Source organism: Scylla paramamosain, chromosome 39 (assembly GCF_035594125.1).
Source record: "Scylla paramamosain isolate STU-SP2022 chromosome 39, ASM3559412v1, whole genome shotgun sequence".
Lineage (NCBI taxonomy): Eukaryota > Metazoa > Arthropoda > Malacostraca > Decapoda > Portunidae > Scylla > Scylla paramamosain.
The window spans coordinates 10,191,453-10,219,343 of NC_087189.1; the positions used below are offsets into that span (position 1 = coordinate 10,191,453).

At 40.3% G+C, this 27,891-nt stretch overlaps 2 protein-coding genes across 2 annotated transcripts; both read right to left on the reverse strand.

Moving 5' to 3' along the window:
- LOC135092355 (solute carrier family 22 member 6-like) lies at positions 1–2,188 on the reverse strand. The gene is made up of 2 exons (XM_063990817.1): positions 1,874–2,188; positions 1–1,774 (listed from the first exon to the last, which is right to left on the reverse strand). The coding sequence occupies exons 1-2, from the start codon at positions 2,072–2,074 to the stop codon at positions 1,562–1,564; spliced, it is 414 nt and encodes a 137-aa protein (XP_063846887.1). The 5' UTR covers positions 2,075–2,188; the 3' UTR covers positions 1–1,561.
- Positions 2,188–27,181, reverse strand: LOC135092294 (beta-alanine transporter-like). Its single transcript, XM_063990748.1, has 4 exons — positions 26,927–27,181; positions 9,791–9,987; positions 2,261–2,433; positions 2,188–2,195 (listed from the first exon to the last, which is right to left on the reverse strand). The coding sequence occupies exons 1-4, from the start codon at positions 26,945–26,947 to the stop codon at positions 2,188–2,190; spliced, it is 399 nt and encodes a 132-aa protein (XP_063846818.1). The 5' UTR covers positions 26,948–27,181.
- Between the last annotated feature and the right edge of the window lie 710 nt (positions 27,182–27,891).

A 27,891-nucleotide genomic window follows, 5' to 3' on the forward strand; every position in this document is an offset into this window, starting at 1 on the left:
GTGGAAATCAAATAAGATTTAATATATTAAGGTAAATGGAAGGCTACATATTTTCTCATTTCCATAATAAATATACAATTAGGGCATAATGTCACTTGTAATGGCTTAATATTCGCGAAATTCAAATTGATACAAAAGGATGCTAAAAAAATATATTGTTTGAAAACATAGTTTTCAGCGTAGATACATATTCTCTATAGCATATTGCAGGTTTAAATTATTTAAGCTATAATTTATACAGGTTAAGGAAAAAACTCTTGGTTTAGGTTTAAAACCTTCCTTGATGCTTTTTCTTCTTCCATTTTCCCTTTCTCTTCCTTGTGTTCTTTCCTCTTATGCGTCGTTCCTCTTTCATGTCTTTCGTCATCTTCATCTGCTTAATGTATGGTGAAAGTTCATTACTCCAGTATTTCCCTCTTCAGAAACATACACTATCTCAGGAGGTGCTCATTATCCACATTAAGTGTTTAAGAAATTTCTAAACACCCTCTCTCTCCTCACTGGACGGTCATATGCTAATTCAACTTGCAATTCCATGTGTCAGTTTATTTTACGGGTTGTATAGTGGAGATGAAACGTTCACATATTAGGATCACGCCGTCTGATGTAGTCACTACAATTGTTCTTAACTTGAGGAAGAAAGCGGGTACCTTAAGAAGTTGTGTTTAGTGACTCACCGTTAAGGGTGATGCGAATTTCTTAAATACTAATAAGATTCGTAGCTCATCAGTGAATCCAGGCACCATTCATTAGCCTACTGGTGCCACACACTTTTAATTTCCGTTATAGTTGAACTGGTTCATTGTACTATCTTCACTCAAGCATCATAATTCAAAATAGAAGCATTGCAAGACACTGCAACCTGGACCAACAAGCCATGGTTATTGACGTTAAGCAATAACAACTACATTAACAAATAACATTTAACAAGAAAACAGTTACAGTAAATGAATTTTGTGTTTTGTGATGGTATAAATTTTCATTCCATACCTTTTCTTACAGAGGTGTGATTCTGTAAAGTCTGGTCCAAGGTTATGGGGCTGTGATTCCATACATGAAATTTTATATCGTTGGGGTCGTAATAGTAAATTTGCTTTGGTGGAAAATCTCCCATAAGATTAATAAATTGAAATGCACTTCACATTAATTTAAATATCAAAGACCGTCAGAGTTTTCCAGTAAGTACGAAAATGACTGATGTAAGGCACAGATAAATTAAATCATAAAGATGGTGGAAAATTACAAGGTTGTCGCCACAACGGATTGAGTATGGAGTCAAACACAACAGCCAGCTCTGGTTAGTAAAGAGAATGCAGGAAGCAGAACACAATGGAAAATTAAAGCCATAAATATTTACCACTAAATTATGAACTGTACTTGAGCTTCAGTTTGGCAAATTCATTTTTATTACATTTAGTAGTTTTGATTTTAACTGATTTGGCAAATACGTTTCCGGCAATAAACTTTTACTGTCAGAAATCTAAGCTTGATTGATATTCCAGATGAGATGAACCATGAAAAATTCGTAGCGCCTGCCAGTGTTCTTTACATCTCTTGTTGGTCAGATGACAGACAGGCTGATCTCCTCTTCCGTTACTTTCTCATATTCATTCTGAGTGGGTCTAAGGTTGGAAGTTTCCGGCTCCATGAATTCCTCATTTTCATTCTGAGTGAGTTTACGGTTGGCAGTCTCCGGCAGAAGAAAAACCAATCCTGCGGCGATGATCACTGCCACGCTCAGCATTGCACCGGGCGCCCACGGGTACACACGGCCCTGAAAACATTGCATCATGCTTAGTCTCCAGCAGTATCACCTACTTGAATAATCTTTTTCACAGTCAAATAGAACTAATGAAGAGCTACACATTCGTACCAGAAGGTCGTTGATGTAAGGAACCATCAGGGTGCCAACCCTCCCAACCATGCTGGCCTCCCCAACAATACGCGTCCTGTGCTTGGTGGAGAAGAGCTCGCCGGTAAACACCCACACTAATTGCAGGCTCGCTGTGATGGTCATCTTTCCGCTCAGGGAGAAGAACACCTTCAACTCGGCAGGAACTGACACCAGAGACATTACCAACCAGTAATAAGGATAAGTCGCTCTTAGGCGACTTATCCTTGTTAGATCTGTCTTTTCATCATGACACGAACAATTTTATGTAAATAGAAAATCTCCATCCTCAAGACCTACATAACTGAGCATCACGCCACATCGTCAATATAAGTAGTGGGGAAATTATATATTTATATTTAAACAAACCTTCATCCTGGAGTATCAAGAAAAGTGTCACAACAGAGACGCAAGTTCCAGTGAGCAGTAAAAGCATTGCGAGAGTCACTCTTCTGCCAAGGTAGGTGATGGCAGGCCACAGACCAAGGTAGGCAGGCACCTCCACAGCCGCAGACAGGAAGCTGTACACATATTCGTTTGTACTGAAAATACATAGCAGAATGGTTGATTAGGTGTGGATTTTTTTTTTTTATATGTTACATTAGTCAATTCGAGACAAACACGGATGAAATCAACCACCACTTTAGCAGAATGTTATTATTATTATTATTTTTTCTTGTATGTCAGCCGCTGGCCAAAGGCAATACAAATTTGAAATAAAAAGTACCATTTGAGTGCCAGTTCTCAAAGTAAAGTCAAATGGAATCATCAAATATTACAGGATAAGTGTCTTGAAACCTCCCTCTTGAAAAGTTCAAATCATACGAAGATGGACATACAGAAGCAGGCAAGGAGTTTCAGAATTTACCAGAAAAAGAAATGCATGAATAAGATTTTTCTTTTTTATGTAGGAAGGATACTGGCCAAGGGCAACAAAAATCTAATAAAAAAATGTCCACTGAAATGCCAGTCCCATAAAAGGGTCAAAGCAGTGGTCAAAAATTGGTGGATAAGTGTCCTGAAACCTCCCTCTTGAAGGAATCCAAGTCATAGGAAGGTGGAAATACAGAAGCAGGCAGGGAGTTCCAGAGTTTACCAGAGAAAGGGATGAATGATTGAGAATACTGGTTAACTCTTGCATTAGAGAGATGGACAGAATAGGGGTGAGAGAAAGAAGAAAGTCTTGTGCAGCGAGGCCGCGGAAGGAGGGGAGGCATGCAGTTAGCAAGATCAGAAGAGCAGTTAGCATGAAAATACCGGTAGAAGACAGCTAGATATGCAACATTGCGGCGGTGAGAGAGAGGCTGAAGACAATCAGTTACAGCAGAGGAGTTAATGAGACGAAAAGCTTTTGATTCCACCCTGTCTAGAAGAGCATTATGAGTGGAACCCCCCCAGACATGTAAAGCGTACTCCATACATAGACGGATAAGGCCCTTGTACAGAGTTAGCAGCTGGGAGGGTGAGAAAAACTGGCGGAGACGCCTCAGAACACTAACTTCATAGAAGCTGTTTTAGCTAGAGATGAGATGTGAAGTTTCCAGTTCAGATTATAAGTACAGGACAGACCGAGGATGTTCAGTGTAGAAGAGGGGGACAGTTGAGAGTCACTGAAGAAGAGGGGATAGTTGTCTGGAAGGTTGTGTCGAGTTGATAGATGGAGGAATTGAGTTTTTGAGGCATTGAACAATACCAAGTTTGCTCTGCCCCAATCAGAAATTTTAGAAAGATCAGAAGTCATGCGTTCTGTGACTTCCCTGCGTGAAATGTTTACCTCCTGAAGGGTTGGACGTCTATGAAAAGACTTGGAAAATTGCATGGTGGTATTATCAGCGTAGGAGTGGATAGGACAAGAAGTTTGGTTTAGAAGATCATTAATGAATAATAAGAAGAGAGTGGGTGACAGGACAGAACCCTGAGGAACACCACTGTTAATAGATTTAGGAGAAGAACAGTGACCGTCTACCACAGTAGCAATAGAACGGTCAGAAAGGAAACTTGAGATGAAGTTACAGAGAGAAGGATAGAAACAGTAGGAGGGTAGTTTGGAAATCAAAGCTTTGTGCCAGACTCTATCAAAGGCTTTTGATATGTCCAAGGCAACAGCAAAAGTTTCACCAAAATCTCTAAAAGAGGATGACCAAGACTCAGTAAGGAAAGCAAGAAGATCACCAGTAGAGCGGCCTTGACGGAACCCATACCTGCGATCAGATAGAAGGTTGTGAAGTGATAGATGTTTAAGAATCTTCCTGTTGAGGATAGATTCAAAAACTTTAGATAAGCAGGAAATTAAAGCAATAGGACGGTAGTTTGAGGGATTAGAGCGGTCACCCTTTTTAGGAACAGGTTGAATGTAGGCAAACTTCCAGCAAGAAGGAAAGGTAGATGTTGACAGACAGAGCTGAAAGAGTTTGACTAGGCAAGGTGCAAGCACGGAGGCACAGTTTCGGAGAACAATAGGAGGTACCCCATCAGGTCCATAAGCCTTCCGAGGGTTTAGGCCAGCGAGGGCATGAAAAACATCATTACAAAGAATTTTAATAGGTGGCATGAAATAGTCAGAGGGTGGAGGAGAGGGAGGAACAAGCCCAGAATCGTACAAGGTAGCGTTTTTAGCAAAGGTTTGAGCAAAGAGTTCAGCTTTAGAAATAGATATGATAGCAGTGGCGCCATCTGGTTAAAGTAGAGGAGGGAAAGAAGAAGAAGTAAAGTTATTGGAGATATTTTTGGCTAGATGCCAGAAATCACGAGGGGAGTTCGATCTTGAAAGGTTTTGACATTTTCTGTTAATGAAGGAGTTTTTGGCTAGTTAGAGAACAGACTTGGCATGGTTCCGGGCAGAAATATAAATTGCATGAGATTCTGGTGATGGAAGGCTTAAGTACCTTTTGTGGGCCACCTCTCTATCATGTATAGCACGAGAACAAGCTGTGTTAAACCAAGGTTTAGAAGGTTTAGGACGAGAAAAAGAGTGAGGAATGTACGCCTCCATGCCAGACACTATCACCTCTGTTATGCGCTCAGCACACAAAGACGGGTCTCTGACACGGAAGCAGTAGTCATTCCAAGGAAAATCAGCAAAATACCTCCCCAGGTCCCCCCAACTAGCAGAGGCAAAACGCCAGAGGCACCTTCGCTTAGGGGGATCCTGAGGAGGGATTGGAGTGATAGGACAAGATAAAGATATGAGATTGTGATCGGAGGAGCCCAACGGAGAAGAAAGGGTGACAACATAAGCAGAAGGATTATAGGTCAGGAAAAGGTCAAGAATGTTGGGCGTTTCTCCAGGACGGTCAGGAATACGAGTAGGGTGTTGCACCAATTGCTCTAGGTCATGGTGGATAGCAAAGTTGTAGGCTAGTTCACCAGGATGGTCAGTGAAGGGAGAGGAAAGCCAAAGCTGGTGGTGAACATTGAAGTCTCCAAGAATGGAGATGTCTGCAAGAGGGAAGAGGGTCAGAATGTGCTCCACTTTGGAAGTTAAGTAGTCAAAGAATTTCTTATAGTCAGAGGAGTTAGGAGAGAGGTATACAGCACAGATAAATTTAGTATGAGAATGACTCTGTAGTCGTAGCCAGATGGTGGAAAACTCGGAAGATTCAAGAGCGTGGGCAGGAGAGCAGGTTAAGTCATTGCGCACATAAACGCAGCATCCAGCTTTGGATCGAAAATGAGGATAGAGATAGTAGGAGGGAACAGAAAAGGGGCTACTGTCAGTTGCCTCAGACACCTGAGTTTCAGTGAGGAAAAGAAGATGAGGTTTAGAAGAGGAGAGGTGGTGTTCTACAGATTGAAAATTAGATCTTAGACCGCGAATGTTGCAGAAGTTAATGAAGAAAAAGTTGAGGGGGGTGTCAAGACACTTAGGGTCGTCGACAGAAAGGCAGATCGACCTGGGGACATTTATGGTCCCCTCCCCAGATGGGGACTCCGAGGCTGGTGTAGGAACCGCCATGATTTTAAAATTTTTGAGTGAAGGGTGTGTGTGTTATTAGATGCTTGTAGTTTTGTGTGGAGGAAGAGAGTTGTCTTAAGAGGGCAGGCTGTGACTGCCCCCTTGTGTTGTGAGACAGAAAGGGAAACGTTCAGTGAGGTCACAGCTGGGTTTAATGATAAGTTCACAGCACCCCCTGAACAGTGTTTTAGACCTCACTGGGAGTAATTATCGTTTCGGCAGGTGTCTACTGCCTCCTCCTTGCAAGAATATTGGCATTAGACAGTGAGATAAAATAGGGATGAGAAAAAGTAGAAATTCTTGTGCAACAAGGCTGCAAGAGGAAGGAAAGCATGCAGTTAGCAAGATCAGTTAGCGTGAAAAATCAAAAGACTGAGGAGAACAGTGCCAGTCTACCACATCACAAAGAACGGTCAGAAAAGCAACTTGAGATAAAGTTACAGAGAAGAGGATAGAAGTTTTATGAGGGTTTGAAAATCAAAGCTTTTTTTCTGATTGGGGCAGAGCAAATTTAGTATTAATCAATGTCTCAAAAACTATATTCCTCCATCTATCAAACTAGACACAACCATTTATATAACTATCCCTTCTTCAGTGACACTCAACTGCCCCCTTCTACACTAAACATCCTTGGTTTTTCCTTTAATTGTGAAAAACCTCACATATCATCTCTAGCTAAAACAGCTTCTTTGAAGTCAGGCACTTTAAGTTATCTCCGCCAGTTTTTTTTCACCGCCGTCCCTCAGTTATTAACTGTAATAGGACTGTATACGTCCATGTATGGAGTATGCTTCAAATGTATGGGGAGTTTCCATTTCTACCGCTCTTTTAGATAGGGCTGAAACAAAAAGTTTTCGGCTTATCAGCTCCTCTCCTCTAACTGCCTGTTTTCAGCTTCTCTCTCATCACCGCAATGTTGCATCTTTTGCTATCTTCTACCATTATTTTCATGCCAACTGATTGTCAGATTTTGCTAACTCCTCTCTCGTGGTGGTGGTGGTGAGCAGACATGCTCCCAGACTTTCGTCTAAACTTCCCTGTGCTCTCCAAACTCATCAGCCAGTAGTAATATTCTGGCTTTGCTGGTATGTTTCCTTTCACGAAAGTGATGATATAGCCATACCATGTGCCAAGAAGATAAGTAATTAGGAGAAAACCGAGCCGCTATTGCCAATGTACCAATAACATTTCTGACAGCCGCACCAAAACAAACTCCCACTACTGTTATGAAATATTTAGTTTTGTTTATTCCTAAATAAATAAATAAATAAATAAATTTATAAATATATATATATATATATATATATATATATATATATATATATATATATATATATATATATATATATATATATATATATATATATATATATATATATATATATATATATTTATTTATTTATTTATTTATATATTTAATTTATTTATTTTTATTTTATTTTTTTATGTAGTTGGGACACCGGCCAAGGGCAACAAAAATTCAATAAAAAAAAATATAAAAAAAATCCCACCGAAATGCCGGTCCACGAATAGGGTCCAAAGCGGTACTCAAAAATTAAAGGATAAGTGTCATAATACCTCCATATTGAAGGAGTTCAGGTCATAGAAAGATGGAAATACAGAAGCAGGCAAGGAGTTACAGAGTTTACCAGTGAACATGGACAGAATAGGGGTGAGAGAAAGAAGAAAGTCTTGTGCAACAAGACGGCATGAGAGGAGGCATGCAGTTAGCAAGATCAGAAGAGCAGTTAGTATTAAAATGGTGGTAGAAAATAGCAAGAGATGCAACATTGCAACGATGAGAAAGAGGCTGAAGACAGTCAGTTAGAAGAGAGGAGTTGATGAGACAAAAAGCTTTTGATTCCACCCTGTCTAGAAGAGCGATATGAGTGGAACCCCCTCTAGGCATGGGAAGCATACTCTATACATGGACGGATAAGGCCTCTGTACAGAGTTAGCAGCTGGGAGGGCAAGAAAAGCAGGCGGAGACAACTAAGAATGCCTAATTTCATAGAAGCCTTTTTAGATAGAGATGAGATGTGAAGTTTCCAGTTAAGATTATGAGAAAAGGACAGACCAAGGATATTCAGTGTAGAGGAGGGGGACAGTTGAGTGTCACTGAAGAAGAGAGGATAGTTGTCTGGAAGGTCATGTCGAGTTGATAGATGGAGGAATTGAGTTTTTTAATTATTGAACAATACCAAGTTTCCCTCTGTTAGTCCTCACCCATCTTCAAACGAAAACTCACCACGTCGGTCCACTTAGCTACCTATATATATATATATATATATATATATATATATATATATATATATATATATATATATATATATATATATATATATATATATATATATATATATATATATATATATATATTATGACCATAATTCCCACCCCCTTCACAAGTCTGCCACTCCTGGACCACTCCCTGAACTACATCTTACGTGGAATCAGTGCAGGGCTGAAATACAGGTGTACTCGTACAGGGTCCCTTGTGACTCCTGCACCCTTTTTACAACAGTCGTAACACCAAGACACACTAAATGAGGCCGCCAGTCAGTTTTACCCATCTACAGAGAAGGGAAATATTCTAGTTCAGTTATAACATACAATAACACGTATATGGGTGAGGTATAACACTTCGCTGGACATCCGCCCTCCATAACAAATCCACGCACTGTCCAACAGTGTATTATAGCCTAAAGCCAAGTAGTGTCGTTTATAATCTTTTGGACAGCAGGCCTTGTCAGGACCTGAGGAGGGAGTAAAGTTAACTACACAGCTAATTACTGAAGTCCTCTGCGGCTGAACTGCATCAGCCAGTAGTAGCATTAAAGACAAAACAAACTAACTAACACGACACACAAGAAACTACTACAAACGAATACCCACGAACACAAAGGGGGGTCATTCACTGCTCCCTGTGCATGAGCTCAGCTTGTACACACATGCAGCTGAGGAGTGACTTCCTTGGTACAGATTGTGTTATGCACAATTTCCCTCTCTTTCAGACTACTATGGAGACTACTCCTATTCTATATAAGTTGGCGTTTGTCCAGTAATGACTCACTTATCCCCTTAAGGCAGCTGATTAACTTTTAAACCGCCCTAGTCTCCGTCAGATATTAGTACTCGTCTCAATACGTCTGTTCATTCTAAGCGCTGGGTAGTGACTGACTGTGGTAAACTGCACCACGTTCTCCCACTTTGTTACAAGGGGAGGGATACAAGCGAAGCGAGGGAGGAGGGGGTCTGAACGACCTTGAAAACAGCTGAGAGATGATGCCACATAGCATTTTACAGGAGTACTTTTAAAAGACCGGAATAATGTTATCGTGTAATACTTATCGGTAAATTACTTGTTTTTTAATACCATTTGTTTTGTTATAAGAAACTGTAATATTCCACAGCTTACAAAAAATAAGATTAAACCACTCATAATTTGACCAAGTAGCACCTCCGAGGCTGCAACAATACAAGCGTCTGTCAGTCACCTCATAGCTACACGCAGAGTACACCCGCGAGTCTCGTACATATTCAGCTCCTCTGATGGGTAAAGAAAGCCTTAAAATGGGTGGGTATGAAACATTTTCTTCTTAGAATTACACGTTGTTTCACCTCTTTCAGTATTTTCAGAAACTCGCATTACACCCTGTATATATATATATATATATATATATATATATATATATATATATATATATATATATATATATATATATATATATATATATATATATATATATATATCCCAGACAGAACAAAGGCTATGACTTAAGACAGTGTTTAAATGCTTTAATATAATACTGAAATGGTTAGCATAGTTCGTATATTTACAGACCTCATAATATGCAGGTTAAATAATGCCGTGGTAAGACAAACCAGCTTTATATACACAAGAGGGGGAAATGTGAACATTCTTCTTCTTCTTCATTACTTACTTAATGATGCTGGAGAAGTGGCTGAGTGAATAGTAAGGAGCAGTAGTGACAACCCAAATGTAGTACAGGACCAGAGCCCTCAACCTCACTCCTCGGGTTGTGAACACCAGTATGGAGTACTTCCATGCTGTCCTGATGTAGTGACAGAAACCTGCAGTGAGTGCACCTCCACTTTCTTCCTTTACTGGGTTTCCTTCCTGGTGAGCAAGACAGGGCTGTATTGTAGCAATTTCTGTTTAGAGTTGCTGTGGTCAAATAAGTACACATTGTGTTATAGGAATATTACTTGGTATAAATCTTCTTGATGTCATGTATATTGTGTGTGTGTGTATATATATATATATATATATATATATATATATATATATATATATATATATATATATATATATATATATATATATATATATATATATATATATATATATATATATATATATATATATATATATATATATATATATATATATATATATATATATATATATATATATATATATATATATATATATATATATATATATATATATATATATATATATATATATATATATATATATATATATATATATATATATATATATATATATATATATATATATATATATATATATATATATATATATATATATATATATATATATATATATATATATATATATATATATATATATATATATATATATATATATATATATATATATATATATATATATATACGCACCCTTCACTCAAAAATTTCAAAATTATCATGGCGACTCCTACACCAACCTCGGAGTCCCTATCTGGAGAGGAGACAATAAATGTTCCCAGGTCGGACTGCCTTTCTGTCAACGACCCTAAGTGTCTTGACACCCCCTCAACTTTTTCTTCATTAACTTCTGCAACATTCGCGGTCTAAGATCTAATTTTCAATCTGTAGAACACCATCTCCCCTCTTCTAAACCTAATCTTCTTTTCCTCACTGAAACTCAGGTGTCCGATGCAACTGATAGTAGCCCCTTTTCTGTTCCCTCCTACTTTCTCTATCCTCATTTTCGATCCAAAGCTGGATGTTGCGTTTATGTGCGCAATGACTTAAACTGTTCTCGTGCCCACGCTCTTGAATCTTCCGAGTTTTCCACCATCTGGCTACAACTACATTCATTGTAGTTGTCATTCTCATACTAAATTTATCTGTGCTGTATACCTCTCACCTAATTCCTCTGACTATAAGAAATTCTTTGACTACTTAACTTCCAAAGTGGAGCGCATTCAGATCCTCTTCCCTTTTGCAAAGATCTCCATTCTTGGAGACTTCAATGTTCACAACCAGCTTTGGCTTTCCTCTCCCTTCACTGACAATCCTGGTGAACTAGCCTTCAACTTTTCTATCCTCCACAACCTAGAGGAATTGGTACAACACCCTACTCGTATTCCTGACCGTCTTGGAGATACGTCCAACATTCTTGAACTTTACCTGACCTCTAATCCTTCTGCTTATGCTGTCACCCTTTCTTCTCCGTTGGGCTCCTCCGATCACAATATCATATCTGTGTCTTGTCCTATCGCTCCAGTCGCTCCTCAGGATCATCCTAAGCGAACGTCTCTCTGGCGTTTTGCCTCTGCTAGTTGGAAGGACCTGAGGAAGTATTTTCCTGTTTTTCCTAGGAATGACTACTGCTTCTGTGTCAGAGACCCGTCTTTGTGTGCTGAGTTCATAACAGAGGTGATAGTGGAGGCGTACATTCCCCTTTCTTTTTCTCGACCTAAACCTTCCAAACCTTGGTTTAATGATAGAGAGGTGGCCCACAAAAGGTATTTAAGCCTTCCAACACCAGAATCTCATGCACTTTATATTTCTGCCCGGAACCATGCCAAGTCTGTTCTCCAACTAGCCAAAAACTCCTTCATTAACAGAAAGTGTCAAAACCTTTCAAGATCTAACTCCCCTCGTGATTTCTGGCATCTAACCAAAAATGTCTCCAATAACATGCTTGTTCTTCTTTTCCGCCATTATTTCAACCAGATGGCACCACTGCTATCACATCTATTTCTAAAGATGAAATCTTCTCTCAAACCTTTGCTAAATACTCTACCATGAACGATTCTGGGCTTGTTCCTCCCTCTCCTCCACCCTCTGACTACTTCATGCTACCTATTAAAATTCTTTGCAGTGATGTTTTTCATACCCTTGCTGGCCTAAACCCTTGAAAGGCTTATGGACCTGATGGAGTTCCTCCTATTGTTCTCTGAAACTGTGCCTCCATGCTTGCACCTTGCTTAGTCAAACTCTTTCAGCTCTGTCTGTCAACATCTAACTTACCTTCTTGCTGGAAGTTTGCCTACATTTAGCCTGTTCCTAAAAAGGGTGACCGTTCTAATCCCTCTAGCTACCGTCCTACTGCTTTAATTTCCTAATTCCTTTAATTGCCTATCTAAATTTTTTGAATCTATCCTCAACAGGAAGACTCTTAAACATCTACCACTTCACAACCTTCTGTCTGATCGCCAGTATGGGTTCCGTCAATCCTGCTATACTGGTGATCTTCCGGCTTTCCTTACTGAGCCTTGGTCATCCTCTTTTAGAGATTTTGGTGAAACTTTTGCTGTTGCCTTGGACATATCAAAAGTTTTTGATAGAGTCTGGCACAAAGCTTTGATTTCCAAACTGCCCTCGTACGGCTTCTATCCTTTTCTCTGTAACTTCATCTCAAGTTTCCTTTTTAACCTTTCTATTGCTGCTGTGGTAGATGGTCACTGTTCTTCTCCTAAATCTATTAATAGTGCTGTTCCTCAGGTTTCTGTCCTGTCTCTTCTTATTATCCATTAATGATCTTCTAAACCAAACTTCTTGTCTTATCCACTCCTACGCTGATGATACCAACCTGCACTTTTCCACGTCTTTTTATAGACGTCCAACCCTTCAGGAAGTAAACGTTTCACACAAGGAAGCCACAGAACGCTTTATTCCTGATCTTTCTAAAATTTCTGATTGGGGCAGAGCAAACTTGGTATTGTTCAATGCTTCAAAAAACTCAATTCCTCCATATATCAACTCGACACAACCCTCCAGGCAACTATCCCATCTTTTTCAATGACACTCAACTGTCCCCCTCTTCTACACTGAACATCCTCGGTCTGTCCTTTACATATAATCTGAACTGGAAATTTCACATCTTATCTCTAGCTAAAACAGCTTCTATGAAGTTAGGTGTTCTGACACGTCTCCACCAGTTTTCCTCAACCCCCACCTGCTAACTCTGTACATCCGTCCATGTATGGAGTATGCTTCACATGTCTGGGGGGTTTCACTCATATTGCTCTTCTAGATAGGGTGGAATCAAAAGTTTTTCGTCTCATCAACTCCTCTCCTGTAACTGACTGTCGTCAGCCTCTCGCTCATCGTCGCAATGTTGTATATCTAGCTGTCTTCTACCGCTATTTTCATGCTAACTGCTCTTCTGATCTTGTTAACTGTATTCCTCCTCTTCTCCCGCAGCCTCGTTGCACAAGACTTTCTTCTTTCTCTCACCCCTATTCTGTCCACCTCTCTACCCAAAGCCAGTATTCTCAATCACTCATCCCTTTCTCTGGTAAACTCTGGAACTCCTTGCCTGCTTCTGTATTTTCACCTTCCTATGGCTTGAATTCCTTCAAGAGGGAGGTTTCAAGACACTTATCCTTCAATTTTTGACTACCGCTTTGGACCCTTTTATGGGACTGGCATTTCAGTGGGTATTTTTTTTATTGGATTTTTGTTGCCCTCGGTGAGTGTCCCTACTACATAAAAAAACATATATATATATATATATATATATATATATATATATATATATATATATATATATATATATATATATATATATATATATATATATATATATATATATATATATATATATATATATATATATATATATATATATATATATATATATATATATATATATATATATATATATATATATATATATATATATATATATATATATATATATATATATATATATGACCAGGTTCAGCCCCCTTCGCATCAACACCTACACTTGGGTCAGGTTTTGCTAGGATAGTTCTTACTAGCGTAGTACGGTTATAAACAGAACGATAAGAATTGCAAACCACATATTTGGGTAATTTGAGGAGGCACAGCTAGGATAAACTACACACAAGTATGTGAGTTATAATAATCTGTTGAGGTACCTCTGTCCAGAGATAAGCCACCCACTCCCACAGAAAATTTCATCCTTCTGCCCGTGAGTATTCTATATTCAGTCCCTTGGAGGACTACAGACAACTACATGTGCGCAGAATAGTTAAAATCTGGGTTTTGAGCTCCTAGCAGTAAGCTCTGAGCTCCAGTCGCATTTAATGTCACAAAATACGTACGTAAACAACAACCGGCAGGGCCCATTACGGTCAGAAAAAACACTCCTAGACTCCCACCAAGACATGAAACAATCAGAATCCTGTGAAAAAAGTGGTAAGACTAGGTAGTTCACCATAATGTATCTGGTCCAGACAAGCTCTTGACGGGAACTTACCCTACCTTGCAAAGAAGGGACCTACTGCCAATAATTATACATCTGAAAACACTGTGTAGCCTTCTGATATATACTCCACTATCTTCCGTGCTAGCGTTCCGTTACTCCATCCTCTCCCTATGAAATACAACGCCTGGCTGTAGGAAAGAGACACTGCTTGGTTTCAGGTGACAGGCAGTGACTCATGTGACTACAGGGAAGGGAGAGGATAGGGAAAGGACGAGGAAGGGGAAGCAGCCAGTCACATGGTCGCCACCACTTACACACATAGGGCACAATCTTGCTTCAAAAGGAGGCTAACTTCTAAAAACTATTATTTACGGATCAGCACGTTGGTGCTAACTGAAAACTGACTAGGCTGTCGAGGAAAGTAAGTTCTATTGTTTTATTTATGAAATTCAATTCTCCGGGAAAAAGAGAAATAGACAGAATTAACTAACTCTTGCGTTAGAGAGGTGGACAGAATAGGGGTGAGAGAAAGAAGAAAGTCTTGTGCAGCGAGGCCGCGGAATGAGAGGAGGCATGCAGTTAGCAAGATCAAAAGAGCAGTTGGCATGAAAATAGCGGTAGAAGACAGCTAGATATGCAACATTGCGGCGGTGAGAGAGGGGCTGAAGACAGTCAGTTAGAGGAGAGGAGTTGATGAGACGAAAAGCTTTTGATTCCACCCTGTCTAGAAGAGCAGTATGAGTGGAACCCCCCCAGACATGTGAAGCATACTCCATACATGGACGGATAAGGCCCTTGTACAGAGTTAGCAGCTGGGGGGGTGAGAAAAACTGGCGGAGACGTCTCAGAATACCTAACTTCATAGAAGCTGTTTTAGCTAGAGATGAGATGTGAAGTTTCCAGTTCAGATTATAAGTAAAGGACATACTAAGGATGTTCAGTGTAGAAGAGGGGGACAGTTGAGTGTCATTGAAGAAGAGGGGATAGTTGTCTGGAAGATTGTGTCGAGTTGATAGATGGAGGAATTGAGTTTTTGAGGCATTGAACAATACCAAGTTTGCTCTGCCCCAATCAGAAATTTTAGAAACATCAGAAGTCATGCGTTCTGTGGCTTCCCTGCGTGATATGTTTACCTCCTGAAAGGTTGGACGTCTATAAAAAGACGTGGAAAAGTGCAGGGTGGTATCATCAGCATAGGAGTGGATAGGACAAGACGTTTGGTTTAGAAGATCATTAATGAATAATAAGAAGAGAGTGGGTGACAGGATAGAACCCTGAGGAACACCACTGTTAATAGATTTAGGAGAAAAACAGTGACCGTCTACCACAGCAGCAATAGAACGGTCAGAAAGGAAACTTGATATGAAAATACAGAGAGAAGGATAGAAACAGTAGGAGGGTAGTTTTGAAATCAAAGCTTTGTGCCAGACTCTATCAAAAGCTTTTGATATGTCCAAGGCAACAGCAAAAGTTTCACCAAAGTCTCTAAAAGAGGATGACCAAGACTCAGTAAGGAATGCCAGAAGATCACCAGTAGAGCGGCATTGACGGAACCCATACTGGCGAACAGATAAAAGGTTGTGAAGTGATAGATGTTTAAGAATCTTCCTGTTGAGGATATATTCAAAAACTTTAGATAAGCAGGAAATTAAAGCAATAGGACGGTAGTTTGAGGGATTAGAGCGGTCACCCTTTTTAGGAACAGGTTGAATGTAGGCAAACTTCCAGCAAGAAGGAAAGGTAGATGTTGACAGACAGAGCTGAAAGAGTTTGACTAGGCAAGGTGCAAGCACGGAGGCACAGTTTCGGAGAACAATAGGAGGGACCCCATCAGGTCCATAAGCCTTCCGAGGGTTTAGGCCAGCGAGGGCATGGAAAACATCATTACAAAGAATTTTAATACGTGGCATGAAGTAGTCAGAGGGTGGAGGAGAGGGAGGAACAAGCCCAGAATCGTCCAAGGTAGCGTTTTTAGCAAAGGTTTGAGCAAAGAGTTCAGCTTTAGAAATAGATGTGATAGCAGTGGTACCATCTGGTTGAAGTAGAAGAGGGAAAGAAGAAGAAGCAAAGTTATTGGAGATATTTTTGGCTAGATGCCAGAAATCACGAGGGGAGTTAGATCTTGAAAGGTTTTGACATTTTCTGTTAATGAAGGAGTTTTTGGCTAGTTGGAGAACAGACTTGGGATGGTTCCGGGCAGAAATATAAAGTGCATGAGATTCTGGTGAAGGAAGGCTTAAGTACCTTTTGTGGGCCACCTCTCTATCATGTATAGCACGAGAACAAGCTGTGTTAAACCAAGGTTTAGAAGGTTTAGGACGAGAAAAAGAGTGAGGAATGTACGCCTCCATGCCAGACACTATCACCTCTGTTATGCACTCACCACACAAAGACGGGTCTCTGACACGGAAGCAGTAGTCATTCCAAGGAAAATCAGCAAAATACCTCCTCAGGTCCCCCCAACTAGCAGAGGCAAAACGCCAGAGGCACCTTCGCTTAAGGGGATCCTGAGGAGGGATTGGAGTGATAGGACAAGATAAAGATATGAGATTGTGATCGGAGGAGCCCAACGGAGAAGAAAGGGTGACAGCATAAGCAGAAGGATTAGAGGTCAGGAAAAGGTCAAGAATGTTGGGCGTATCTCCAAGACGGTCAGGAATACCAGTAGGGTGTTGCACCAATTCCTCTAGTTCATGGAGGATAGCAAAGTTGTAGGCTAGTTCACCAGGATGGTCAGTGAAGGGAGAGGAAAGCCAAAGCTGGTGGTGAACATTGAAGTCTCAAAGAATGGAGATCTCTGCAAAAGGGAAGAGGGTCAGAATGTGCTCCACTTTGGAAGTTAAGTAGTCAAAGAATTTCTTATAGTCAGAGGAGTTAGGAGAGAGGTATACAGCACATATAAATTTAGTATGAGAATGACTCTGTAGTCGTAGCCAGATGGTGGAAAACTCGGAAGATTCAAGAGCGTGGGCAGGAGAGCAGGTTAAGTCATTGCGCACATAAACGCAGCATCCAGCTTTGGATCGAAAATGAGGATAGAGATAGTAGGAGGGAACAGAAAAGGGGCTACTGTCAGTTGCCTCAGACACCTGAGTTTCAGTGAGGAAAAGAAGATGAGGTTTAGAAGAGGAGAGGTGGTGTTCTACAGATTGAAAATTAGATCTTAGACCGCGAATGTTGCAGAAGTTAATGAAGAAAAGTTGAGGGGGATGTCAAGACACTTAGGGTCGTCGAAGGAAAGGCAGTCCGACCTGGGGACATTTATGGTCCCCTCCCCAGATGGGGACTCCGAGGCTGGTGTAGGAGTTGCCATGATTTTAAAATTTTTTGAGTGAAGGGTGTGTGTGTTATTAGGTGCTTGTATATATATATATATATATATATATATATATATATATATATATATATATATATATATATATATATATATATATATATATATATATATATATATATATATATATGTGTGAGGTCTAAAGCAAAGTTCAGGGGGCGCTGTGACCTTATCATTAAACTCAGCTATGACGCCACTGAACATTTCCCTTTGTGTGTCGCAACACTAGCGGACAGTCACAGCCCGATATCTGAAGACAACTTCCTTTCTACACACAAAACTACAAGCACCTAATAACACACACACCCTTCATTCAAAAATTTCAAAATTATCATATCGACTCCTACACCAGCCTCGGAGTCCCCATCTGGAGAGGGGACATTAAATATCCCCAGGTTGGACTGCTTTCTGTCTACGACCCTAAGTGTCTTGAAACACCCCTCAACTTTTTCTTCATTAACTTCTGCAACATTCGCGGCATAAGATCTAATTTTCATTCTGTAGAACACCACCTCTCATTTTCTAAACCTCATCTTCTTTTCCTCACTGAAACTCAGGTGTCTGAGGCAACTGACAGTAGCCCCTTTTCTGTTCCCTCCTACTTTTTCTATCCTCATTTTTTATCCAAAAGCTGGATGTTGGATTTATGTGCACAATGACTTAACCTGCTCTCCTGCCCACGCTCTTGAATCTTCCGAGTTTTCCACTATCTGGCTACAACTACAGAGTCACTCTCAAACTAAATTTCTCTGTGCTGTATACCTGTGACCTAGCTCCTCTGAATATAAGAAATTCTTTGAATACTTAACTTCCAAAGTGGACTAGCCTTCAACTTTGCTATCCTCCATGACCTAGAGCAATTGGTGCAACACCCTACTCGTATTCCTGACCGTCTTGGAGATACACCCAACATTCTTGACCTTTTCCTGACTCTAATCCTTCTGCTTATGCTGTCAACATTTCTTGTCCGTTGGGCTCCTCCGATCACAATCTCATATCCGTATGAGATTGTGATCGGAGATCATGAGATTGTCCTATTGTTCCAATCCCTCCTCAGGATCCCACTAAGCAAAGGTGCTTCTGGCGTTTTACCTCTGCTAGTTGGGGGGACCTGTGGAGGTATTTTGCAGATTTTCCTTGAAATGACTACTGCTTCCGTGTCAGAGACCCGTGTTTGTGTGCTGAGCGCATAACAGAGGTGATAGTGTCTGGCATGGAGGCGTACATTCCTCACTCTTTTCGTCGTCCTAAACCTTCTAAACCTTGGTTTAACACAGCTTGTTCTCGTGCTATATATGATAGAGAGGTGGCCCACAAAAGGTACTTAAGCCTTCCATCACCAGAATCTCATTCACTTTATATTTCTCTCCGGAACCATGTCTAGTCTGTTCTCCAACTAGCTAAAAACTCCTTCATTAACAGAAACTGTCAAAACCTTTCAAGATCTAAATCCCCTCATGACTTCTAGCATCTAGCCAAAAAATATCTCCAGTAACTTTGCTTCTTCTTCCTTCCCTCCTTTATTTCAACCAGATGGCACCACTGCAATCACATTTATTTTCAAAGCTAAACTCTTCGCTGAAACCTTTGCTAAAAACTCTACCTTGGACGATTCTGCCCTTGTTCCTCCCTCTCCTCCACTCTCTGACTACTTCATGCTACCTATTAAAATTCTTCGCAATGCTGTTTTCCATGCCCTTGCTGGCCTAAACCCTCGGAAGGCTTAAGGACCTGATGGGGTCCTTCCTATTGTTCTCCGAAACTGTGCCTCCGTGCTTGCACCTTGCCTAGTCAAACTTTTTCGGCTAAGTCTGTCAACATCTACCTTTCTTTCTTGCTGGAAGTTTGCCTACATTCAGCATGTTCATGAAAAGAGTGACCGTTCTAATCCCTCAAAGTACCGTCCTATTGCTTTATTTTCCTGCCTATGTAAAATCTTTCTATCTATCCCCAACAGGAAGATTCTTAAAGATCTAGCACTTCACAACCTTCTATCCTATCTGATCCCCAATATGGGCTCCGTACTGGTGATCTTCTGGCTTTCCTTACTGAGTCTTGGTCATCCTCTTTTAGTGATTTTGGTGAAACTTTTGCTGTTGCCTTCGACATAATAAAAGCTTTTGATAGAGTCTGGCATAAAGCTTTGATTTCCAAACTACTCTCCTATGGCCTCTATCCTTCTCTCTGTAATTTCATCTCAATTTTCCTTTCTGACCGTTCAATTACTGCTGTGGTAGACGGTCACTGTTCTTCTCCTAAATCTATTAACAGTGGTGTTCCTCAGGGTTCTGTCCTGTCACCCACTCTCTTCTTATTATTCATTAATGATCTTCTAAACCAAACTTATTGTCCTATCCACTCCTACACTGATGATAACACCCTGCACCCTTCCTCGTCTTTTCATAGACGTCCAACCCTTCAGGAGGTAAACATTTCATGCAGGGAAGCCACAGAACGCTTGACTCTGACTTTTCTAAAATGTCTGATTGGGGCAGAGCAAACTTGGTATTGTTCAATGCCTCAAAAACTCAATTCCTTCATCTATCAACTTGACACAACCTTCCAGACAACTATCCCCTCTTCTTCAATGACACTTAACTGTCCTTTTCTTCTACACTGAACATCCTCGGACTTTCCTTTACTTATAATCTGAACTGAAAACTTGACATCTCATCTCTAGCTAAAACAGCTTCTATGAAGTTAAGTGTTCTGAGACGTCTCTGCCAGTTTTTCTCACCCCCCAGCTGTCAACTTTGTACAAGAGCCTTATCCGTCCATGTATGCTTTATGCTTCACATGTCTGAGGGGATTCCACTCATACTGCTGTTCTAGACAGGGTGCAATCAAAAGCTTTTCGTCTTATCAACTCCTCTCCTCTAACTGACTGTCTTCAGCCTCTCTCTCACCGCCGCAGTGTTGCATCTCTAGCTGTCTTCTACCACTATATTCATGCTAACTGCTCTTCTGATCTTGCTAACTGCATGCCTCCCCTCCTCCCGCGGCCTCGCTGCACAAGACTTTCTTCTTTTTCTCACCCCTATTCTGTCCACCTGTCTAACGGAAGAATTAACCAGTATTCTTAATCACTCATCCCTTTCCCTGGTAATCTCTGGAACTCCCTGCCTGCTTCTGTATTTCCACTTACTATGACTTGAATTCCTTCAAGAGGGAGGTTTCAAGACACTTATCCATCAATTTTTGACTACTTCTTTGACCCTTTTATGGGACTGGCATTTCAGTGGCATTTTTTTTTTTTTTTTTTTTGTTGCCCTTGACCAGTGACCCTCCTACATATATATATATATATATATATATATATATATATATATATATATATATATATATATATATATATATATATATATATATATATATATATATATATATATATATATATATATATATATATATATATATATATATATATATATATATATATATATATATATATATATATATATATATATATATATATATATTAAACCTCATCTTGTTTTTCTTACTGATACACATATGTCCGAGGCAACTGACAATAGTCCCTTTTCTCTTTCCTCCTACTTTCTCTATCTATATTTTCAATTAAAAGCTGAATGTTGCGTCTTTGTGCGCAACTACTTAACTTGCTCTTGTGCCCACGCTCTTGAATTTTCCGAGTCTCCTGTCATCTGGTTACGACTACAGAGTCACTCTCAAAGTAAGTTTATCTCTGCTGTATATCCCTCCATTCTTGGAGACATCAATGTTTATCACCAGCTTTATCTTTCCTATGCCTTCACTTACCATCCTGGTAAACTAGCCTTTAACTTTGCTATCCTACACGACCTAGAATCATTGGTGCAACATCCTATTCGTATTCCTGATCGTCATGGAGATACGTCCCACATTCTTGACCATTTCCTAGCCTCTAATCTTTGTGCTTAATCTGTTACTCTGTCTTCTTTGTTGGGCTCCTCCGATCACAATCTCATATCTGTATTTTGTCCTATAGCTGACTTCAGCATTCCCCTAAGCGGAGATGCCTCTGGTGTTTTTCCTGTTCTAGTTGGGAGGACCTGAGGAGGTATTTTGCTGATTTTCCTTGGAATGACTACTGCTTCTGTGCCAGAGACCCGTCTGTGTATGCCGAGCGCATAATAGAGGTGATAATGTCTGGCATGGAGGCGTACATTCCTAACTTTTTTTTTCGACCTAAACCTTCCAAACACTGGTTTAATTCAGTCTGTTCTCGTGCTATACATGATTGATAAATGGCGCACAAAAGGTACTTGAGCATTCTATCACCAGAATCTTATGCGCTTTATGCCAGGAACCATGCCAAATCTGTTCTCCACCTCTTTCATTAATAGAAAGTAACAACATCTTTCAAAATCTAACTCCTCCAGTGACTTCTAGCACCTAGCCAAAAACATCTCTAATAACTTTGCTTCTTTTTCTTTCCCTCTTTTATTTCAGCGAGATGGCACCATTGCTATCACATCTACCTCTGAAGCTGACCTTTTTTCTCAAACCTTTGTAAAAACTCTTTCTTGGATGATTCCTCCCTCTTCTCCACCCTTTGACTACTTCATGCTACCTATTAAAATTCCTCGCAATGATGTTTTCCATGTCCTTGCTGGCCTAAATCCTCGGAAGGCTTATTGACCTGATGGGGTCCCCCCTATTGTTGTCCGAAACTGCACTTCCGTGCTTGCACCTTGGCTAGCCAAACACTTTAAACTCTCTCTCTCTCCCTCCCTCTCTCTCTCTCTCTCTCTCTCTCTCTCTCTCTCTCTCTCTCTCTCTCTCTCTCTCTCTCTCTCTCTCTCTCTCTCTCTCTCTCTCTCTCTCTCTCTCTCTCTCTCTCTCTCTCTCTCTCTCTCTCTCTCTCTCTCTCTCTCTCTCTCTCTCTCTCTATATATATATATATATATATATATATATATATATATTAAATGCAATTCTGGAAGGTTCCCGCTGTGTCGCTACTGCACCATCCACCTTCCCAGATCCTCTCCTACAGTGAACCATCACGTACGAGTATTGCGCCGCCGTGATAGTTGCGGCGCATGACATACTATAAATGATTCTGTTTTCAATATGTGGAGTTTTATCTACATTTTGATCACACTATCGTCTTCACGAGAGTTTTTCCTACTTAATGTAACGATCTATTTCAGCATTCAATGATTAACAATAGCGAGCATAAGTAAAAACATGTTATAAACATTTCTTTAACATCTCACAATTAAACTTGTCGTAATACTATTTTTTTTGTTTCGTCAAGTATTAACAATGCATCTTGATTCTACATTCACTGCTGAGTCTGATGGTGTCAACTAAAACTGTCTATCCCTTATATAGAGTGAGGTATGGCATACAATTCGTGCATTTTGCACGTTCGAGCTTGAGCTGTTAGTGATGAAGCGATAGTTGCGCGAGGAGCGAGACAAAAAAACTTCGCTTCTATGCGGATAAATCGAATTATGCAAAATACGGCAAAACGGTGGATCTGACGAAGAAATGTCATAAAATAAAAAAGATGCGCCATCAAAGATTACCAGTTGGAGGTCTTTCCGAGAATAAAATCTGAATTTTCATATGTGATGGACACCAAAAGGTATTCCTAGCTAAATCACAGTTGTACCCTCCATGGGCCAGGCAGAGCGGTGGGTTGTAGAGATGTGCAGTAACAAAATTAGAATCCCTCACTCCGCTCGGCGAATAACAGGATAAGTGTCTTTAAATCTCCCACTTGAAAGTGTCTTGCAATCTCCCACTTAAAAGACTTCAGGTCATAGGAAGGTGGATATAAAGATGCATGCCGGGAGTTCCAGAGTTTACCAGAGAAAGGGATGAATGATTGAGAATACTGGTTAACTTTCACATCAGAAAGGTGGACAGAATAGGGGTGAGAGAAGCAAGAAAGACTTATGCAGCGAGGCCGCAGGAGAAGGGGTGGCATGCAGTTATGAAGATCAGAAGACCAGTTGGCATGAAAATAGCGGTAGAAGATAGATGGAGATGCAACATTGTAGCGATGAGAAAGACGATGAAGAAAGTCAGTTAGAGGAGAGGAGTTGATAAGACGAAAAGTTTTTGATTCCATCCTGTCTAAAAGTACGGTATGAGTGCAACGCCCCAGACATGTGAAGCATATTACATACATGGACGGATAAGCCCATGCTAGAGAAACACCACAGTCGAGCAACAAATCCCTCCATTCAAGTAGGTGACATCATTTTCACTAGAGTTCACGTTCGCAACTCTAAATTAAATCCATTATTCACTGGCCCATATCGAGTGGTAGACTTTCTCCGTAGCCACAAAGTCAAGCTTTTAGACCTTAAAACCTTAGCAGAACAAGTTGTTCATATTTTCAAACGTGTTAACATAGGTTCCGATAATGAGCATGCACAACAGTTAATCCACCATCCAGACTTTCTTTATCCTATTTTCCCTATCCTCATTTTCGATCCAAAGCTGGCTGTTGCGTTTATGTGCGCAATGACTTAACCTGCTCTTGTGCCCACGCTATTGAATCTTCTGAGTTTTCCACCATCTGGCTACGACTGCAGAGTCACTCTCAAACTAAATTTATTTGTGCTGTATACCTCTCACCTAACTCATCTGATTGTAAGAAATTCTTTGACTACTTAACTTCCAAAGTGGAGCACATTCTGACCCTCTTCCCTTTTGCAGAGATCTCCATTCTTGGAGACTTCAATGTTCATCACCAGCTTTGGCTTTCGTCTCCCTTCACTGACCATCCTGGTGAACTAGCCTACAACTTTGCTATCCTCCATGACCTAGAGCAATTGGTGCAACACCCTACTCGTATTCCTGACCGTCTTGGAGATACGCCCAACATTCTTGACCTTTTCCTGACCTCTAATCCTTCTGCTTATGCTGTCACCCTTTCTTCTCTGTTGGGCTACTCCGATCACAATCTCATATCTGTATCTTGTCCTATTGCTCCAATCCCTCCTCAGGATCCCACTAAGCAAAGGTGCCTCTGGCGTTTTGCCTCTGCTAGTTGGGGGGACCTGAGGAGGTATTTTACTAATTTTCCTTGGAATTACTACTGCTTCCGTGTCAAAGACTCGTCTTTGTGTGCTGAGCGCATAACAGAGATGATACTGTCTGGCATGGAGGCTTATATTCCTCACTCTTTTTCTCGACCTAAACCTTCCAAACCTTAGTTTAACACAGCTTGTTCTCGTGCTGTACATGATAGAGAGGTAGCCCACAAAAGGCACTTAAGCCATCCATCACCAGAATCTCATTCACTTTATATTTCTGCCCGGAATCATGCCAAGTCTATTCTCCAACTAGTTAAAAACTCCTTCATTAACAGAAAGTGTCAAAACCTTTCAAGATCTAACTCCCCTCGTGACTTCTGGCATCTAGGCAAAAATATCTCCAATAACTTTGCTTCTTCTTCCTTCCCTCCTTTATTTCAACCAGATGGCACCACTGCAATCACATCTATTTCTAAAGCTGAACTCTTCGCTCAAACCTTTGCTAAAAACGCTACCTTGGACGATTCTGGGCTTTTTCCTCCCTCTTTTCCATCCTCTGACTACTTCATGCTACCTATTAAAATTCTTCGCAATGCTGTTTTCCATGCCCTTGCTGGCCTTAAGCCTCGGAAGGCTTATGGACCTGACAGGGTCCCTCCAATTGTTCTCCGAAACTGTGCCTCCGTGCTTGCATCTTGCCTAGTCAAACTTTCAGCTCTGTCTGTCAACATCTACCTTTCCTTCTTGCTGGATGTTTGCCTACATTCACCATGTTCATAAAAAGAGTGACCGTTTAATCGCTCAAAGTACCGTCCTATTGCTTTAATTTCCTGCCTATCTAAAGTGTTTTAATCTATCCTCAACAGGAAGATTCTTAAACATCAAGGACTTCACAACCTTCTATCTGATCGCCAGTATGGGTTCCGTCAAGGCCGCTCTACAGGTGATCTTCTGGCTCTCCTTACTGAGTCTTGGTCATCCTCTTTTAGAGATTTCGGTGAAACTTTTTCTGTTGCCTTGGACGTATCAAAAGTTTTTGATAGAGTCTGGCATAAAGCTTTGATTTCCAAACTACCCTCCTACGGCAAGAGGGTTTTCAGTCTTTTCACTTCACTAGAGTAAGCTATCTAGCTGAGCCGAGGATAGAGCTGGTAGGGAGGAAATATCCCGGTCTGCAGAACGTTCAAAAGTCTTGTAAAAAAGGCCTGCTTATGGGGCAAAGCACCATTAACTTGGTTAATCACTCGCGTGAAATTTTGTTAATATCAACTATAAATCAGTTGCAGTTCTGGCATTTGGTGTGAGTAAGCTTCTACGCTTCTACGCTTCTAAGTTCTACCTTTAGTACACCTTTAGTGACTGTACTTAATTTTAAATGACTTCATCCATCTCGCCGCTGCTCTGGTCAGCCCCTTTTAATGTATCTGGTCTCCGTCTGCTACTCAAGTATTCCTCTACCACTTCACATAATATGTCCGACTTTTGGGAGGATATTTCCGTCAGATTTTTTATTTTTTTTTTAATGTATTATATGTCTAATATTCACGTTACCAATTCATAAGTAGGCTATTACCCTCCCACAGGTTTGGTATTTAGGAAAAGACACCAGCAAGTTATAAAAGTTATAGGTCCATGTGTTTGAAAGGTGGAACGCAGTTTTCGTTCTCTCTGCTCCCTGGCCGTTTTCGCTAAGGTGGTGGTTTATGGCCTTCCTCTTGCTGAAGTGTTATGCGTCTGTGTTTGTTGTATAAGTTTCTAATTTATCCTAGTGCTCCCACCTCCATGACATCTTGTGTTTATAGCCTTGTTCCTTTTTAATTGATCTGTTTCATTTTTCCTTGTTACATTCGAGTCCTCCACTTTTCTCTTCTTATTTATTTTGTTAGCTTTTCTTCTCTTCTTGTTTCACCTTTACGTTATGTACTACTTAATGTATGATCACCACAAACTAAAAAATGGACGAGGTATTTAGGAAAAGACACCAATAAGTCATAGGGCCATGTGTTTGAAAGGTGAAACGCAGTTTTCGTTCCCTACCTCACCATCTCAGTGTTACTGTGACAACTTTTTTTCCGCAGTTTAATCGAAGGAAGGACGAACAGCTTCATTCGGTGTGCGCACAGTGCCCTGATTCAAAACAGGGACAGCGGATACGTAGCCAAACGCGTTAATTACTGCACCACGGAGAAACAGAATGCAGTATAGGGAATAAAGAAAATACAAAAAAAGGGCACCTATACACTCTTACGAAAAATACCAGACATCATCATTCCATCTGTACAGCCGCGCGCATGAAAATGAAGGCCACTGATCGTCACCAGCAGAGTCATACCTTTTGCATGATGTTCCTCATTGCAGCAAAAAGCACCTCCTCCGATGGCAGACTCTTCTTGTTAACTCTGGCAGCTGTCTTGAGTATACTGAGAGCCTCGGCATGACGTCCCTTGAAGATCAGCCAGCGAGGGGACTCAGGCAACAAACTTCAGATGGAGAAGAAAGAAGAAATGGTGATTTTTTTTTTTTTTTTTTTTAGTAAAGCATATCTCATATTTGTATGCTTTCGGTCGTTTTTCTCTGTATTAACACACCTATATTCTCATTGTAAAATGGGGACCACATCTGAGCCAAATATAATCTGATGTGTCTTAAGGACATATGTTTTTTTTATGTTCATAAAGATTAATCTTGATACACAGTTTGCTTTACTTCTGACATGTAACTTTAAACCCTAAATATTTTCAATTTTTTTTTTATCTTATGGGATGAACTGGTTCTATAGACTATGTGTGTGTGTGTGTGTGTGTGTGTGTGTGTGTGTGTGTGTGTGTGTGTGTGTGTGTGTGTGTGTGTGTGTGTGTGTGTGTTAAAAAGCGAAAACAAGTGGGCTATTGAGGTGTTAGTCACCTCTCCCCCCCAAAAAAAAAATAAAGAAAGAAATAAAAAAAAATAAAGAAAGAAATAAAAAAAAAAATAAATCATCCAAACTCGGATGATAAGCGTTTTAAAACCTCCCTCTTGAGAGAATTCACATTATAGGAAACTGGGAATATAAAAGTAGGCAGGGAGTTCCATAGCTTACCAGAAAAGGGATAAATGATTGAAAATACTGGATAACTCTTGCATCAGAGAGGTGGATAGAATAGGGAAAAGTGAAAGTATAATATATTGAGCAGCGAAGCCTCGGGAAGAAGGAAGGCATACCGTTAGTAAGATCAAACAAACATTTAGCGTGAAAATATAAGTAAAAAGTATGTTATGTAACACTGGGGCGATGACAAAGAGGCTAAAGACAATCAG